Raw genomic sequence first — 19881 nt, 5'->3', positions numbered from 1 at the left:
CGCGAATGGCATTTACAGAGCCAGGGACGTGGATCTCTGTGTGTGTAAACACAGAGATCCACGTCCTGTCAGGGAGAGGAGACCGATGCTCTGTCCCTTGTACATAGGGACACCGATCGGTCACCTCCCCCAGTCAGTCCCCTCCCCCCACAGTAAGAATCACTCCCAGGGAACATATTTAACCCCTTGGACGCCCCCTGGTGTTAACCCCTTCCCTGTCAGTCACATGTATACAGTAATCAGTGCAGTTTTATAGCACTGTTCAAATGTCATAATTCTATCCCCTATTTTGTAGGCGCTATACATTTTGCGCAAACCAATCACTATACGCTTATTGCAATTTCTTTTTACAAAAAATATGTAGAAGAATACATATCAGCCTAAACTGAGAAAAAACATTGGGATATTTATTATAGCAAAAAGTAAAAAATATTGAGTTTTTTCTAAATTGTCAGTCTTTTTTTTGTTCATAGCGCAAAAAATAAAAACCGCAGAGGTAATCAAATACCACCAAAAGAAACTCTATTTGTGGGAAAAAAAGGACGTCAATTTTGTTTGGGAGCCACGTTGCACAATCACGCAATTGTCATTCAAAACGTGACGAAAGCTGAAATTTCGCCTGGGCAGGAAGGGGGTATATGTGCCTAGTAAGCAAGTGGTTAAATAAATTCCTCAATAGCCACAAAAAATATAAAACTACTATTCTCTCCAAGAATTAGTAAACAGCGCACACATCTCAGAACGACTGTTTACTGAAGTCTTGTAACATGGATTTTTTAATTAATGAAAGTGTTCCTTTAAAAGAATTTCCTTTCAATCCACACAAATGTATTATTTAGTTATAGGTGAAAGCAGGTGGTAGCTTACGGACTTCATATTGGTCTTTGCATATTATGAATAAATTGCATATCTTTTGAAAAAGAGCCAAGGAAGGTAATAAAGGCGTTAATTTTCTCAATGATTGCAAAGCATTCTCCGATTGGATAAGGTAGCGAGAAGGTGTGGTGATGCCCCAATCTCCACCCTGTCCAATTAGAGAACACTTTGTATTAACCGAGAAAATCAGAAAGTGTTCAGTAAGCAGCAGGACAATCACTCAGCACTGGTCCTGGAAGCTAGCAGCAAGCACTGTAGCAGCGGTGCCTACTACAGTGATTTCCAGCTTCCAGGGGGATCTTACAGGTATGGCACATACCATAGATGCTTACAGTGGTCCAATTGCAATACCTGCAATTTTATCTTAAGGAAGATCACTTAAAGTAGTTCTAAAAAGGCATAAGGTTTTTTCATTCCCTGCATTAAGGTAGAAAAAAACTTCTGCAAGCAGCTCCCCCAGACCCCTCTCTATACTTGCAAATATATATAAATCCACTTGCGCCAAATGAAGTGCAACACATAAATATAACCTGTGGAAAAAAAATTCAATTTGCGCAGCTGCTATTTCAAACCCTTGGGTTGGACAGTGATATTAAATATGCAAGGATACTACCTATATGCAAAAAACAGCGCTTGCTAGCGAAAATGATAAATGTGAATGCAAAGTGACATACATAACTAAGTGCAAAAATATTTTTTAAAATGTCATAAATCAACATCAAATAAACCACGTTAATTGTAAATTAATATAGTGATAAATAATGTGCAAAGTCCCAAATAGTCTTTAGTGGCATCCAATGTATGGGATTCCCCCTGCGTGGATCACAGATAACTCCAGTGATAGACCCCAAGGAGAGTGAACACCACTTGACAAGTAAAGTGTAGGTCAGAAATCACCAGACGTTGTTGATCCCCCTTGCCTTATGACAAGAGGGATCAGCAAAGGCTTTGGTAGGTCTCTGAGACCTTCTTATATCATCTGGCCAGTTTCTCAGAGATCCTCCTCACGATGGTCAAAACGTTCCAATCCGAGATGATAGCGGCATCAAAAGAGACAAAAAGCGGAGAACAGACTCCTCATAGTGTAAAATCGTTGAGGTAGCTTTATTAAAAGCCTCCGTGGCAGTGGCGGCTGGTGCTCAGAGTTTTTGGGGGGTGCAAACGAAAAAAAAAAAGAAAAAAAATTGCAGCCTCACTGTGCCCATCAAATGCAGCCTCTGTGCCATCAATTGTCACCACTGTGCCATGCCATCAAATGCAGTCACTGTGCCATGCCATCAAACGCAGCCACTGTGCCATCAATTCGCACCACTGTGCCATGCCATCAAACGCAGCCACTGTGCCATCAATTGTCACCACTGTGCCATGCCATCAAACGCAGCCACTGTGCCCATCAATTGTCACCACTGTGCCATGCCATCAAACGCAGCCACTGTGCCATCAATTGTCACCACTGTGCCATGCCATCAAACGCAGCCACTGTGCCCATCAATTGTCACCACTGTTCCATGCCATCAAACGCAGCCACTGTGCCCGTCAATTGTCGCCACTGTGCCCATTGTCGCCACTGTGCCCATTGTCCCCACTGTGCCAATTGTCACAACTGTGCCAATTGTCACCACTGTGCCAATTGTCACCACTGTGCCCTGTAAAATGCCCCCCCCCCCGCCCGGCACTTACTTTTCTGGAAGTCATCCATCCTCCTAGTCCTTCCATGTCCCTCAATGTCTTGTCCCGCCCTCAAGGACTCTTCAGCCAATCAGGTTACCGATAACCAGAACCAGTGAACCTGATTGGCTGAGACACCTGTCAGATAAGCATCCGGAAGGCTAAGGGGCCGCTGGCTCTGATAGGCTCTTTCGCACAGCCAACCAGCTGCCATTATTCAGGTGGCCGGCGCTCAAGGTCCGGCCATCTGAATAGACCAGCAGCCGGCAACAGTAACATAGATTCATGCAATGCATTAATCTATGTTATTTTGGTGCGAGAGCCAGAGGGGCGGCGCTCCAGCACCCTCTATAGATGCACCGCCCAGGCCAGGAGTCCGTGGGCTACACATACAAAAAGATAAAAAAAAACTCCTGTGCGATCAACCACACTGTGCAGTGGAGGCAATGGAAAGAGCAAGGATTTTTGTACTTAGTTGCGTATGTCACTTTGCATACACATTTATCATTTTCACTAGCAAGCACTAATTATACTTACCTGAGCCTCATTGAACCAGCGATGTGCATGAGAGCCAAGACACCATCTCTCCTCATTAGCTCAGACACATCAGCAGGAGCCACTGGCTCCTGCAGCTGCCAAGCTCAGCTGGTGAGGAGGGAGGAGGGCCATGCCAAGCCGCACTCTGTGTCATAGAGACACCGAGCCAGCTCAAGAACGAGCACGCACGTGTACCTCCATAGCAATGCTATTGGAGCACTCAGCAGGGGGAAGGAACCAGGAGCGCTTGCGGGGAACCCAAGAAGAGGAGGATCCAGGCTGCTCAGAACAAAAAAATTACATAGAGCAGGCATGTTTGTTATTTTTTTTAACTTGCCTATAGAATTACTTTAAGGTTTCTGACTACACGGTTTCTTACCTTTAATTTTGGATCTTTAAACTTAATCACTTGGGAATTTGCATTCAGTTGTGTGACAGTAAAAATGACTGAGTTGTCAGTGCCATCTAGAGTGACTGCTACCTGGACCTCTCCTGCTTTAGAAAGTATTCTCCACAGATCAACGATGTCCTGATTTTCAGGAGACTGTAAACGTATGGTAGCCACAAACACATAGGAGGGAGGCAGACCTTCTGGAAATATTTCTCTGTTAAAAATATAATTTCATGTAAGAATGCATAGTGAAGTAACCCGAAAATCTGAAGTATTAATAAATCTAACAATGTTGACTTCAACATATAGTTATACTGACCCATTTTAAAGGGATTGTTAAGGTAAAAAAAATCTCCCTAAATAGCTTCATTTACCTTAGTGCAGTCCTCCTTCACTTACCTCATCCTTCGATATTGCTTTTAAATGTCCTTATTTCTTCTGTGAAATCCTCACTTCCTGTTCTTCTGTCTGTAACTACACGCAGTAATGCAACACTTTCTCCCTGGTGTGGAGAAAGCCTCTTGAGGGGGGAGGGGGCGAGCAGGAGGGTCAGGACACTCTACTTTGCAGATAGAGAAAGGAGCTATGTGTTAGTGGGCGTCCTGACACTCCTGCTCAGGCAAACCCCTCCCTCCCACAGAGCTGATTATTCTGTGATTGGCCACAGCCAAATTCGTCTGTCCTGGAGGCAACTTTAAGTCACGTAAGTTTCTCCAAGTCGCGCTGAAGTTGCCTTGCTAAGTCGCGCTGTAAGTTGGGTTGCCCATGTGTGAACCGGCACTAAGGGTGAATTTCTCCAGCAGTGTCCAAGATAATATTATAAAATGTGAAAAGGTTACTAAATCTTCTGTGATGTTTTTGTTTCTGTTCTGTTTGCTTTTATTAATACTTTTTAAAGGGTGGCATTTGTCATAATGAGCATTTTTTCCCCCAAAAAAGGTAAAAATCTTAAAGGCAAATAACACATACATTGTAGCTTGGTAAATTGAGACTACAGTTATAAAACATACCATTAGATTAATCAGCCTCTTTTAATCAACGTAACCAATATAGTTTGTAATAAAATATTAGGACCCTGCCTATGCTGGAGTGTCCCTAGTTATATGAAAGTGTTTCCAATATCCTGGTTACTTTAGCTGACTTGACCAAAGGAATGTCATTGCAAACTGTCCTTAAAATGTCATATTATTGCTTGCAGTGGGAGTTGACCATTTCCCTACATTGAAGTCCTAAATATACTACAGCTATAACTTGAAATATTGAGTCTCGTCTCCAGAGCTGCATCATGCATGCGTCTGGTCTGGTTATCTGTGCTAAGCCGCGAAAGCAGACGGGACTCCATGGCGAAACAGCATCTTTAATTAGGTATTCTTGTTATATTTTCTAATATTAATACTTATGTTATCTGTATCTGTTATTACTTATTTAAATATTATACTTATAAGTATTTGTGTGATCTCTTTTTGCACATCTCAAACAACCCCAAAAATGTAAACTATCACGTAATCTAAGAAAATTGGTTTTCAGTAATCATTGTGGTCATTACGACAATCACACCCAACTAATCCCTGAGGTGTTTGTTCAGAGGTATGGTTTGGGTAGATGATAAATGTCTGAAAAACCTTTCCAGAATGTTTTTTTCATCAGGGATTCTGCCAGGAGAGGATGTCTGTATGGAGCAAGGTCTCTATTTGGGCCTTGTCTCAGTTGGGGGCAAGTGCTGAAGGCCCTATATTTTATCCGCCCTGTTAGAGGGCCATATTCTGAGTATAGTTACGATGGAGTATCTCAGGATACTCCGTCGTATCTCTCTTTTTTGGCCCGCGTATCTATGCGAGTGATTCTTAGAATCATTTTCGCATAGATACGCTTAAGGTCCGACATGTGTAAGTCACTTACACTGTCGGATCTTAAATGTAATTACCCAGCCAGCCGCTAGGTGGCGTTTATGTTCAGGTCTCATTTGTTTATGCAAATGAGCCTGATACGCCAATTCCCAAACGAATTTGCGTCGCGTAACCGTCGCTAACGTCGTTTGCGTAAGCGTAAGGTTACCCCTGCTATATGAGGGGTAACCTTACGCCAGTCCCACGTACGCCATGTTAAGTATGGCGTCGGGTCCGCGTCGTCTTTTCCCGTCGGGTACGTCGTTTCCCTAAGTCGTTCTTGAATACGACTTTACGTCAATGACGCACACGTCGGCGTCATTGACGTTTTCCGCCGAGAACTGGAGCATGCGCACTGGGCTATTTTAAGCCCGACGCATGCGCAGTTCGTTCGAATCGGGGGCGCGCTTAATTTAAATACAAGCCGCCCCCTTGGAGTTACGCGGGGATACGCCGGGCCAATTACACTACGCCGCCCCAAACTACGGAGCAAGTGTTTGGGGAATACAGCACTTGCTCCTGTAGGTTGGGGCGGCGGAGTGTAAATGGCTTACGCGACGCCCGCCCGAAATCTACGGGAATATGGCCCAGAGTGTATATCTGGAGGGAGCTGGGCCTAATAAATTTCTGACTGGAAGGTGCAACTGTAAGGAATCCTTTTATTGAGTGTCATAGAAAAGCTAAGTAAAAGCTGCTGCTAGATATTGCAAAATAGATTTGTTGCCCACAAATCGGAGTACCTGTGACTGCTATTAAAGGGTCAAGGGCAAGATTTATAAGTGAGAGATCCACCCCTACTCAAGAGAGAATTTGACTCCTTTTACAGAGTCATAGATCTGGCTGCTCTTATATTGTCAACGGTCACCAAGGGTCAAAGGCCAAGGGTCACCAATAGTTAAAGGGTCTGATACTCTCTGAACACCTGTCCTTTTTAAACCTCTTTTTGGATATTTTGCACCCTTTCTTCTAGAAGTAAGTTTATCTATAAAAAATAAAAAAGACAAAAGTGACTGGCACCCAAATAATTTTTTTTCCATCGTTTGTCAAGAGCCTGATTCTGAGGTGGAACTTTTCGCATTGGCACACTGCTTAGGGGATCATTCTGCACAACCCCAAGAGGACTACTACAAACATATGAATATAATCTTCTCCAGACTGATGTGAATGGTTTAATATACAGTACTGTCTAAAGCACCGGATAATACTATATAAAAAAGTGGCAAATAAAGGGCTGCATTTTTTTCATCCAATGTCAATGTCATTGTCTGAAAAAGGAACCAATTAGCAGTTCCGAAACACATCCCTTTCTGATGACACACTTCCTGTTTGTGTTCCATACTGGTTTTCATCCCACTTCCACTGATATAATTCCCAGGCTCCATACTCCACACTGACCCAGACAGCACTATTGTGTTTCCAGAGCCTGCAGCGTCCACCGGCTGTTGTTTCCTGGATCTTACTGGAAGTAATACTGGGACCTTCCTGCTATTGGAACATCACCTGAATACACTTACTACATGCTCCTCATCCTCTATCTTGTAAGTGTTTTTTAATCCTCTTGGGCATATTAAAAAGTTTTTTTCTGCACTTGTTTGTTTTTCTGTTTAAGCTATGCTTAGCCTAATAACTTCTTTGAAATACCTGTGTCAGTAGGTGTTGGGTGAGTAAGGTGTGTCACATTCAGGTACACCGAGAAATCACAAAACAGTTCAGTGGCGCCCCTGTTGGTAGCATACATCTGTAATGTTGAATGCATCTCAGTATTCATTTCCATTGATGATAAATGTGTATTGTATAGCAGGTGAGAAGAGCTTATCTCGGATTCACCTTGTCTGGGTAAATGATTAGTAATTAGCTCATGTAGATTATCTTGGAGACAGAATGTCTGTCGACTAAAAGATGTGTATTGAGGGGGGCTCGTTAGTAAACCATTGTATGCTGTTGTGGGTAGAGTGTGTCATTGTCCATTTCATTACTGCAAGTATTCTTTTTGGTGTATATAAGAGCCTGCCTTCTGAATAAAGATGTTCTATGCCTGGTACACCCTTCACAAAGTCTTGGCTCATGTTTGGGGGAATATTCTAACCATTGGGAAGAATCATCCTGGAAACTGCATTCATCTCTACTATCCCTCTACCTCCTATGGTAGCGATAATCCCTTATGCTCGGCGATTGAGGGATGAAAAGAAGGCCGCAGTACCTTAACCACTGCAGGTCTTAACACTGTCAAACACTGGCTTTTACATTTAAAAGCAATGTAACTCAAATATATGCATTCAGATGCAAAAAGTTGCATTTGTCTGCAAATGCATCTCCAAAAGGACATACTGTGTTCAATGCAAAACAAGCCAAATGCAGCCTCACAACCATCATCAACACTCTACCATTGGGGGAAATGGATATTTACTGACCTGTTTTGGTGTATATTTCAAATACAAATCAAACACAGCTAATAAAAGTCTGTGTACGCAATTTCTATATATTTAAACCATAAAAATAACCTGTATAAGTTCGAACATTCACTGGCGTTACGGTAAGAGATAAACAAGGCCATTGTATTTAGCTAATATGGATTTTATAAATCTAGTTTTAGGCATCTTTTCAAATATACATTCCCTTTAATTTAGCAAAATCTCCCCCAAGCTGACATACAATAGCAGATTATTTGAAACCAGAACAGTTTAATGTATAAACCATTTATAATATTACATTAATCTCATACCTGGTGTTTTCAGTCACATCTACAGAAGGTGTAAGAAGATAGGCTTTTTCCGACACCAAAGACCCGGTTATCATCTGACCTTTTTTATGAATGTTCATCCCCACAAGCAGCTCAAATCCCTTCTCATCACGTGATGCCACAGGTATTCGAGTAGGGCACACAGATTCTGTGAGAAAATAAATTATACCATATAAATAGATCGTGATAACTCACTAAGCATGAGACTATGTTGTTTGAAAATTTTTTTTTTATATATATATATATATATATATATATATATATATATATATATATATATATATATATATATATATATATATATATATATATAGTAAAGTTGGGGGTTGTTAGCAATAGTACAACTGCTCAGGCTCCAGCATGGAGCCCCCCTGACTCCTGTCAGCAACCTTAGACTCAGGTCTCTGGGGATTTACAGTGCAGCCTGCACTCTCCAGCTAATTCAGTGCACACCTGCACTCTCTGGATTCTCCCTTCCAAGCCTGGACCAATCGGGAGGGTGGAGCCCAGAATGCTGGTCCTGAGTCTCCTATCAGGCCCACAAACACCTGCACAACCAGTGTGCTGATCAACGCCTGAACCCAGGACTGGGGATTTCATCCCACCCGGATCTCTACGAAATCCCCGGGCTCCAGGTCCCAAAGTGGATTTTAGTAAATACAGAGGAAACTGAAAAGCCAGTTTCCTCCCAAACCAGCAAATACCATGGAGCCCCTCAACCTGCCTGGTTGAGAATCCTGGGTCATTACGCTTTTGGGGTACCACACTACTACAAAAAATGGGCTAGATTCAGGTAGAGCGGCGCTTCTTTGTTCCGGCGTAGTGCAGCTCATTTGCGCTACGCCGACGTAACTCTGAGAGGAAGAGCTGTATTCACAAAGCACTTTCTCCCAAAGTTACGTCGGCGTAGCGAAAATGGGCCGGCGTAAGCCCGCCTAATTCAAATTAGGCAGGTAGTGGGCGTGCTACATTTATATTAGCCGTGACCCCATGTAAATGAAGGGCCGTTCGTACGGCGCATGCGCGCGCATGCTCAGAATCACGTCGCAAATACTCCCTAAGATACGTCGGCTCAATGCTCTCGACGTGGACGTAACCTACGCCCAGCCCCATTCACGTACGACTTACGTAAACAACGTAAAATTTGACGCTTGTTCCAACGTACATACCTTAACATTAGCTGTGCCTCATATAGCAGGGATAACTTTACGACGGACGTACGCCTTACGTAAACGGCGTAGATTACAGCGACGGGCGCAAGTACGTTCATGAATCGGCGTATCTAGCTCATTTACATATTCTATGCGTAAATCTAGGGAAGCGCCCCTAGCGGCCAGCGTAAATATGCACCCTAGATACGACGGCGTACTAAGACTTACGTCGGAGGAAGCAGAAATTCAGGCGTATCTTCTTCCCAGAATACCGTGCATAGATACGACGGTGCAACTTTTAACTTACGTGGCGTATCAATAGATACACCAGCGTAAATCGTACCTGAATCTAGATATATATATATATATATATATATATATATATATATATATATATATATATATATATATATATATGAAATTAAAGCAAATATGAGGTTTAACTATCTAGTACTGTAGTATAGTAAATCTATCTTTAGAAACCCAATGTGCAAAGAAGTCTTTGGCAAAGTTTAAAGTGATTGGAAATGATCACCTTGTAAAACAACCCATTCAGTTTAAAATTGAAATGAAAGGTAAAACATTTGTCTACAGGGAGTCCCCGAGTTACGAACGACTCCTTAAGAACGGGAGGCTGCGTGGCCACTTTCGACTGCAGGCACATTCGACGGGACCTTTTCGACGACGGGCACATTCGATGGAACATCGGAAAACAATGTATCTACCATTCTGCGCATGCTGTTCCGACTTACGAATATATTCGATTTAAGAACAAACCTACAGTCCCTAACCCGTTCGTAAATATCGGACTGCCTGTATAGATATATAAAAAAAAAAAAAAATTATAAATACCCTTTTCCCCCTTTTTTTTAAATGATCACATTCCCTCTGTTCTCAGCTGCATAAGAGCTGTAGGGGAGGAGAAGCAACAGAACACTTAGCTTCCCAGTGAATGGCTGTGCAGGGGAGGCGTGTCGGGACAAGTCTGATTATTCGAGGAGATCAGGCTGAGTTCCCAGCATAGCTAGAGGACTGACCATGGTGTGTTCCCCTGCTTAGTGTGGTCAGTTTTTAATCGGAAAGCAGAGGGACTCACAGCAACACCAGGGATTTCACTAAAATTAAGCAACACATGCAGAACAGGACACTTCCTCATACAAGTGTAACACCTGGTTACTTCAAAGTACCGGTGCTATTTAAATTTAAAGGGAGATCAGAGTGTAAATTGAAGTCTGATCCAGTTAACCACTTAAGACCCAGACTTTTAGGCAGCTAAAGGACCCGGACAGTTTTTGCGATTCGGCACTGCGCCTCTTTAACTGACAATTGCGCGGTCGTGCGACGTGGCTCCCAAACAAAATTGGCGTCCTTTTTTTCCCACAAATAGAGCTTTCTTTTGGTGGTATTTGATCACCTCTGCGGTTTTTATTTTTTGCGCTATAAACAAAAATAGAGCGACAATTTTGAAAAAAATTCTATATTTTTTACTTTTTTCTATAATAAATATCCCCCAAAAATATATAAAACATTATTTTTTTTCCTCAGTTTAGGCCGATACGTATTCTTCTACCAATTTTTGGTAAAAAAAAATCGCAATAAGCGTTTATCGATTGGTTTGCAAAATTTATAGCGTTTACAAAAAAAGGGATAGTTTTATTGCATTTTTATACATTTTTTTTTTTTTTACTACTAATGGTGGCGATCAGCAATTTTTTTTGTGACTGCGACATTATGGCGGACACTTCGGACAATTTTGACACATTTTTGGGACCATTGTCATTTTAACAGCAAAAAATGCATTTAAAATGCATTGTTTACTGTGAAAATGACAGTTGCAGTTTGGGAGTTAACCACAAGGGGGCGCTGATGGGGTTATGTGTGACCTCATTTGTGTTTCTAACTGTAGGGGGGTGTGGCTGTAGGTGTGACGTCATCAATTGTGGTTCCCTATAAAAGGGAACACACGATCGATGACAGCGCCACAATGAACAACGGGGAAGCTGTGTCTACACACAGCTCTCCCCGTTCTTCAGCTCCGGGGACCGATCGCGGGACTCCAGGGGCGATCGGGTCCACGAGTCCCGCGGCCACTGAGCTTTGGACCGGGTCGTGTGCACGCGCCCGCGGCGCCCGCACACGACCCCACGGCTGGGCTTAAAGAGCCACGTACATGTACGTGGATGTGCCCAGCCGTGCCATTCTGCCGACGTATATCGGTGTGAATGGGTCGTTAAAGAGGGGGTTCACCCTAAAAAAAAAAAAAAATTCTAGCATGCCATCAAGCATACTAGCGCGAGCTACAGTATGTCTTTTTTTTATTTTTTGGCGCCGTACTCACAGTTTAATCCTGTAGTGAAGTTTCAGACTCCTCGCGGGGAATGGGCGTTCCTATGCAGAGGGAAGATGATTGACGGCCGGCTATGGCACGTCACGCTTCTCCGGAAATAGCCGAAATAGGACTTGGCTCTTCACTGCGCCTGCGCCTAGTCTGTGCGCAGGCGCCGTATAGCGCCGTGAAGCGCCGAGACCTACTCCGGCTACTTTCGGGAAGCGTGAAGCGCCATAGCCGGCCATCAATCAGCCTCCCATTCCCCGCGGGGAGTCTGAAACTTCACTATGGGATTAAACTGAGTACAGCGCCAAAAAAAAAAAGGCATACTGTAGCTCGCGTTAGTATGCTTGATTTAATGGTAGAATCTTGTTATTTAAGGTGAACCACCGCTTTAAGTGGTTAATGTGTTCAAAATTAGGTCTCTGTCTCAGCTTGGCTGTGCTGTGGGCTCATTCTGTTGTTGCTGGGGTGTTCTTCCCACCCCAGGGCAGTAGGTGGCAGCAGTGGAGTCAAGATTTGGGTACTTTTCCCCAGCAGCCAATCAGGAGCACTGGGTCTCGCTGTGCATGCTGGGGGAGGGTATTTATGGGACAGACACCATTGGTTCTGTCTTCTTCATGTGCGGCACCCACCTTTAGGATGACTGCACCACGACGCCCCGGCGTTATGGCCTACCGGGCCGGGGCGTGTGTGCCACGCAGTGTTCCTGGTTCCGGGACCATGTTGGTCCGGGACATTTGAGCTGTGGCGGGGAGCCCAGTGGTCGACTGGGTTCCTAATCTTGAAGAAACCAAGCGAGATAGCTGTTCAGTGGGGAGTCCATCTGAGGAGAGCCAATGAGAGGGTGTCGATCCTATAGGGCAGGGATATGCAATTAGCGGACCTCCAGCTGTTGCAAAACTACAAAGCCCATAGTGCCTCTGCCTCTGGGTGTCATGCTTGTGGCTGTCAGAGTCTTGCTATGCCTCATGGGACTTGTAGTTCTGCAACAGCTGTAGGTCCGCTAATTGCATATCCCTGCTATAGGGTCTCGACAAACCACTGGGGATCGAGGTATCTGGACACTGAGAGGCTGGTCACCTGTCAGTCGGTACCTGAAAGCAACTTAAAGGAGATCCAGGCATAATTCTAACAAGGAGGCTCATCACCGAAATCACAATCCGGAAGGCCTGTGGCAGAGGTCTTTCCCTAAGTTCATTCCAGGAGGGTCTGTGGCAGAGACTTTTCCCCTAAAGGTTCCAGTTCATTGCTGGAGGGTCTGTGGCAGAGACTTTTCCCCTAAAGGTTCCAGTTCATTGCTGGAGGGTCTGTGGCAGAGACTTTTCCCCTAAAGGTTCCAGTTCATTGCTGGAGGGTCTGTGGCAGAGACTTCTCCTTAACCACTTGAGACCCGCGTTATTGACAAAAGACGTCAACAGCCCGGCTCTCAGGTGCCAACTGGACGTCTTTGGACGTAATTTTAAAGCATTACCCGCGCGCGCCTCTGGGGGGCGCGCATCGGGTAAACACTGTCCCGGCGCATCGCTGGGAAGCCGATGCGTGTACCTGGCGGCTGCGATGTCCGCCGGGTACACGCGATCGTCGATAAGACACACATTTAGAACTCACTCAGGATACACATTTAACCCCTTCCTCACCCCCTAGTGTTAACCCCTTCACTGCCACTGCCAGTCACATTTATACAGTAATTAGTGCATTTTTATAGCACTGATCGCTGTATAAATGTGAATGGAGCCAAATTTGTGTCAAAAGTGTCCGATGTGTCCGCCATAACGTCGCAGTCCCAATAAAAATCGCAGATCGCCGCCATTACTAGTAAAAAAAAAATCATAATTCTGTCCCCTATTTTGTAGGCGCTATAACTTTTGCGCAAACCAATCGCTTATTGCCATTTTTTTTTTTTTTTTTTTACAAAAATACGTCGAAAAATACGTATCGGCCTTAACTGAGAAAAAAATTGTTTTTTTTTAAAAAAAATGGGATATTTATTATAGCAACAAGTAAAAAATATATATATTTTTTTTAAATTGTCGCTCTTTTTTTGTTTATAGCGCAAAAAATAAAAACCGCAGAGGTGATCAAATACCACCAAAATAAAGCTCTATTTGTGGGGAAAAAAGAACGTCAATTTTGTTTGGGAGCCACGTCGCACGACCGCGCAAATGTCAGTTAAAGCGACGCAGTGCCGTAAGCTGAAATTTCGCCTGGGAACGAAGGGGGTTTATGTGCCCAGTGAGCAAGTGGTTAAAGGTTCTAGCGATACCCTGGCTGCCAGGATGGTGAGAGAGGCCTGTCCAGGTACGCTATTCCCACTCAAGCAGGAGTGGCGCAAGAAGTGTTACATGTGTGAGCGGGACTGTTTCCCTATTGCTACGCCTGAATCTGCTATGCTTCTTCTCCTTCCAACTTTACCTTCTTCACCACAAGTTTTATTGTTTTTACCCGGCTGGGTAATAAAGAGCAAAGCAAAAGACACCTGTTGCGGACATTCCTTTACTACTGCTATATGCACCATACACCCCTAGGAATTCAGAGAGCCACGAGGTAAATGTGCCACCCAAAACAAACCAGCAGCTCCTCCGGGGGTAGTGCTACACAAGTACATAAATACAGCATTACATGTCTGAAATATGAAATACTGGGGTAACAAACACTAGTAGGAAATCTATACACTTTCATTTCACAATATCTGCAATGTAATAGCAATTCTAATTAAAGTTTTTTTTTTTAATGACAGCCCAATATAAGTTTACTTGAAAAATCTCCTTTCAAGTTGTGAGTTCTGCAGGTCATCTCTTTCCACAACTTGCTGGATTCTCTGCATGCTTTGCATCTTCTCCTCTACTGTTTACTTAAAGGATCACTAAAGGAATAATTTGTTTTAGCTAAATAGCTTCCTTTACCTTACTGCAGTCCTGGTTTCATGTCCTTATTGTTCGTTTTTGCTTTGAAGTAGCTGTAATTCTGCTGTGATCTCCACACTTCCTGGTTGTCTGGCTCCTTATAACCACAGTACTGGGAGCTTTTCACGGTGGTCTAAGCTGTCATTACTGTGTGTCTAAAACTCCTCAGAACCAATCAGATTCATTTTAAAAACAAAACACTGCCCTGGATTTGTTTGTTTTTGTTCTGTGGGTCTCTTTACTTCACAGAAACATGAAACCAGTTTAAAACCGAAAGTGAAACTAGAGGCACATTATATGATTGAATTTAATCTATTTTTAATCATTTTTAAAAGGAATTAGTTAGCTTTTATGTCTCTATACCCTGTAAACAGTCATTTCAGCAAAAAATGTTTTTCCTTTAGTGACCCTTTAAAAAATAACTAAGGGCCCTTTCATCCGTCCGTTGCGGATGAAAACGGGACATACATGGGTCCCTATGTGATTACGGGTGTCAGCAGGATGACCATCCACTGACACCCGTAATTTGTCCGCCTCCGCAAAGATCCGCATTTTCGGACTGAAGAAAACCCTATTTTTCTTCCGTCTGCCGGATCGGATGAACACGGACATTCAGTCCGTGTTCATCCGATTCCCCATAGGGGCGAGCGGAGGAAAGACAGGGCGGTCCCTGCACAGTGTGCGGGGACCGCCCTGTCAGCTGCCAGCTCAGCGGGTGTTTTACGGAGGATCCCCGCTGAGCTGTACGGACACACGGAGGCGGATCATTACTGATCCGCCCCGTGTGAAAGGGCCCTAAAGCTAAAACTTTTTTACTTTTGGATAGAGGTGGATTAGAAAACCTGTCAGTTTTTACAGTGGTCTCTGCCCTCATTGGGGAGATCCATCCTCTCTATTTTTCCTGTTTACCATTATCATGGAAAGTGAAAGTACAAAAAATCCCACATTTTAAGTTGTGCCCAGAAATGTAATAGGAGGGATGTTCGGGTTCGACGGGTTCGCCTGAACTTCGGAAAAAAAGTCCGGGTTCGGGACCCGAACTTGACCCGAACTTGACCCCGAACACAAACACCATTGAAGTCAATGGGGACCCGAACTTTTCAGTACAAAAATGTCTCTAAAACACTAAGGGAAAGTGCTAGAGCGCTGCAAATGGCAGCAAAATGTCGGTAAGAGCATGGCAAGTACTCTGAAAATAAATGTGGATATGGAAATAACTTAAAATAACATAAAAAATTTAAAATAAAAAAAATCTTGACCTAGGAGGACGAGGTCCATATGGAGTAGGAGGTTAAGGGTTAGGGTTAGGGTTGGCTAGAGGGCTGCAAATTGAACCTACTCAGTGCTGCTGTAATATGCAGAGTATCTCACAGGAACCTATGCAGTGCTGCTGTAATATGCAGAGTATCTCACAGGAACCTACTCAGTGCTGCTGTAATATGCAGAGTATCTCACAGGAACCTATGCAGTGCTGCTGTAATATGCAGAGTATCTCACAGGAACCTACTCAGTGCTGCTGTAATATGCAGAGTATCTCACAGGAACCTACTCAGTGCTGCTGTAATATGCAGAGTATCTCACAGGAACCTACTCAGTGCTGCTGTAATATGCAGAGTATCTGGCAGGAACCTACTCAGTGCTGCTGTAATATGCAGACTATCTCACAGGAACCTACTCAGTGCTGCTATAATATGCAGAGTATCTCTCAGGAACCTACTCAGTGCTGCTGTAATATGCAGAGTATCTCACAGGAACCTACTCAGTGCTGCTGTAATATGCAGAGTATCTCACAGGAACCTACTCAGTGCTGCTGTAATATGCAGAGTATCTCACAGGAACATATGCAGTGCTGCTGTAATATGCAGAGTATCTCACAGAAACCTAATCAGTGCAAGGAACCTATGCAGTGCTGCTGTAATATACAGAGTATCTGACAGGAACCTACTCAGTGCTGCTGTAATATGCAGAGTATCTCACAGGAACCTACTCAGTGCTGCTGTAATATGCAGAGTATCTCCTATATAATTCTCTCCCTATAGCAACAAGCAGGAACCTTGCCCTAAACTATGTAATGCACAGTATCTCACAGGGGACAGATGCAGTGCTGGTGTAGATTTCTGAAGCAGGATAGTCCTATCTTAATCTCTCCCTCAGATCAGCAGCAGCCTTTCCCTACCCTATCTAAAGCAGAGTGACGAGCTGTGCTATGTGCCTCTAGCTTATATAGAGGCTGGGTCACATGCTGGGTCTCATGCTGCACTGACCAATAACAGCAATGCCATTAGTAGGCATGGCTGTGATGGCTTCTTAGTCACAGTAGTAAAACAAATGGCGATTGGCTGCCGTGCAGCGCGCCGTTACATAGCCGAACTCCGAACCTGAACCCGAACTTTCAGCAAATTATTCGGGTTCGGGTCCAAAAAAAAACAAAATTCGGTACGAACCCGAATTTTACAGTTCGGGTTCGCTCAACCCTAGTGACGGCTGCTGGGAATAAGGGGATTGATTATATAGTCACAGATGAGAATAATTGACGTGGTTAAACTCCTCCTGGGGGAATAAATAATTGTGCTGTGAAGCACGGATGACCAGGAGGGGGCATCAGGAAAACGTATAGTTGCGTGGGGATCCCGTAAGGACCTAATAATCCTGTATTTCACTGCGGTTGTCACATATCTCGTTGGTTTGTTATATGTGCTGGCTTCTGATAAGTTGATGAGACAGGCAAAAAGTAAATAGAGTCACAGATGTGATAACTGGCTGAAACGTGGTTAAACCTCTCTCGGGGTTGATGCAAAGTGTACCGGGGAAGGCGCAGCCAGGGTATCAGAGTTGCACTGCACTCGAGGGAGTAGTGCGGAGATCCTGTGACAGGTATTCTGAGGTCTCATCTTTTCATCACATGAGCCAGGAATGTCATGTCCTGAATGTGTTTGTGGGCTATGGTTTGGTATTCATCCAGAAGGCTGGGGGGCTGGTGAAAGTGATAAAACCAGGTTACAGGGAAGAATTTCTTGGTCTGAAACCTTTGTTGGTGGATGTTCCAGACGTGTTGGTGTTCAGATTAAACTTGGAAAGTGACTTGGAAGTGACTTGAATGTGACTTGAATGTGACTTGAAAGTGACTTGGAAAGTGACTTGGAAAGTGACTTAGAAGTGACTTAGAAGTGACTTAGAAGTGACTTAGAAGTAACTTGGAAAGTGACTTGGAAGTGACTTGGAAGTGACTTGGTGGAAAGTGACTTAGAAGTGACTTAGAAGTGACTTGGAAAGTGACTTGAAAAGTGACTTGGAAGTGACTTGGAAAGTGACTTGGGAAGTGACTTGAAAGTGACTTGGAATTGACTTGGAATTGACTTGGAAGTGACTTGGAAGTGACTTGGAAGTGACTTAGAAGTGACTTGGAAAGTGACTTAGAAGTGACTTGGAAGTGACTTAGAAAGTGACTTGGAAAGTGACTTGGAAGTGACTTAGAAGTGACTTGGAAGTGACTTAGAAAGTGACTTGGAAAGTGACTTGGAAGTGACTTAGAAGTGACTTGGAAGTGACTTGGAAGTGACTTAGAAGTGACTTAGAAGTGACTTAGAAGTGACTTAATCACTCTCTAGGGAACACATTTAACCCCTTGATCGCCCCCTGGTGTTAACCCCTTCCCTGCCAGTCACATTTATACAGTAATCAGTGCATATTTATAGCATTGTTTGCTGTATAAATGTGAATGGTCCCAAAGTAGTGTGAAAAGCGTCCGAACTGTCCGCCGCAATATCGCAGTCCTGACAAAAATTGCAGATCGCCGCAATTACTAGTAAAAAAAATAATAATTAAAAAAAAATATGTCATAAATCCATCCCCTATTTTGTAGGCGCTATAACTTTTGCGCAAACTAATCAATATACGCTTATTGCGATTTTTTTTTTTTTTTACCAAAAATATGTAGAAGAATACATATCGGTCTAAACTGAGAATAAAAAATATTTTATCATAGCAAAAAGAAAAAAAAAAAAAGTTTTTTTTTCAAAATTGTCAGTCTTTTTTTGTTTATAGCGCAAAATTAAAACCACATAGATTATTAAATACCACCAAAAGAAAGCTCTATTTGTGGGGAAAAAAGGACGTCAATTTTATTTGAATGTCAATTGCGCGGTCGTGCGACGTGGCTGCCAAAGTGTGACAGTGCTGAAAGCTGAAAATTGGCCTGGGCAGGAAGGGGGTGAAAATGCCTGGTATTGAAGTGGTTGGAAAAAGCCTGATTTGCTGTCCCATTTGCTTCAAAACTCAAGTCACTGACCTGGAACAAGTTGTCATGTTAATCCTATTGCTCCAATACTTTGCATTCCTGACCTGGAGAAAGCACATACAGTACCGTGCAAAGGTTTTAGGCAGGTGTGAGGAAAGGCTGTAAAGTAAGAATGGTTTTAAAATGTATATTTTAATCGTTTGTTTGCTCACTTTGCATTTTATAAATTGATAAATAGAGGAAAAATCTAAATCAATTTAATATTTGGTGTGACTACCCTTTGACTCCAAACCAGCATACATTCTGATGCCGCGTACACATGGTCGTTTTTTGTGATGAAAAAAAACGACATTTTTAAAAACGTCATTTAAAATGACCGTGTGGGGGGAAAACGTTGTTTTATGTCTTCTGAAAAAAAAAATTTGAGCATGCTTCAATTTTTTATGTCGTTTTTCAAACAACATTTTTAAACCCGCGCATGCTCAGAAGCAAGTTAGGACGCGAGCTTGAATGGAACAGAGTGCCGCCGTACGTGCTGAACGTAACCGCGCTTTGCTAGAGCTTGTTGAAAAAACGATGGTGTGTATGCTACGTCGTTTTTTAAAATGATGTTTGAAAAACGTCGTTTTTTTCCATGCTAAAAAATTACGCTTTTTTTCATCACAAAAACCGACCGTGTGTATGCGGCATGACACTTTGCAGACTTCCACAGAGTCAGGTATATGATTAATATTATCATTAATGATCATCAATTTCATATATAGGTTGAAATACAGTCATTAACTGAAACAGACACATCTGTGTTGGAGGCCTAAAACTGGGTGAGGAACAGCCAAACTCTGCTACTAAGGTAAGGTAGTGAAAGATAATTTTGTGTCACAGGTCATACACCATGGCAAGACTGAGCACAGCAACAAGACACAAAGTAGTTATATGAAATCAGCAAGGCCTCTCCCATGCAAATATTTCAAAGCAGACAGGGGTTTCAAGATGGTTTCAAGCTCTTTTGAAGAAACACAAAGAGACGGGCAATGTTGAGGACCGTGAGCGCAGTGGTCGGCCAAGAAAGCTTAAAGTGATACTAAAAGTCTTTTTTTTTTTTATTTAAAAATAATAAACATGTTATATGTACCTTCTCTTTGCAGTGGTTTTGCACAGAA

The 19881-nt window shown here is 43.1% G+C and overlaps 1 protein-coding gene across 1 annotated transcript in view; it reads right to left on the bottom strand.

Moving 5' to 3' along the window:
* The window catches only part of LOC120940696 (collagen alpha-1(XXI) chain-like), a 138033-nt gene that overhangs the window by 64684 nt on the left and 53468 nt on the right, over positions 1-19881 (bottom strand). The window contains exons 4-5 of the mRNA XM_040353687.1: positions 8081-8246; positions 3461-3686 (exon numbers count right to left, since the gene is read on the bottom strand). Of these exons, the coding sequence (XP_040209621.1) occupies positions 3461-3686; positions 8081-8246 (392 nt within the window). The remainder of the gene's footprint in view (positions 1-3460; positions 3687-8080; positions 8247-19881) is intronic.

Source organism: Rana temporaria, chromosome 5 (genome assembly GCF_905171775.1).
Source record: "Rana temporaria chromosome 5, aRanTem1.1, whole genome shotgun sequence".
In the NCBI taxonomy this organism is placed as follows: domain Eukaryota; kingdom Metazoa; phylum Chordata; class Amphibia; order Anura; family Ranidae; genus Rana; species Rana temporaria.
This window is presented reverse-complemented; position numbering and strand designations above follow the sequence as displayed.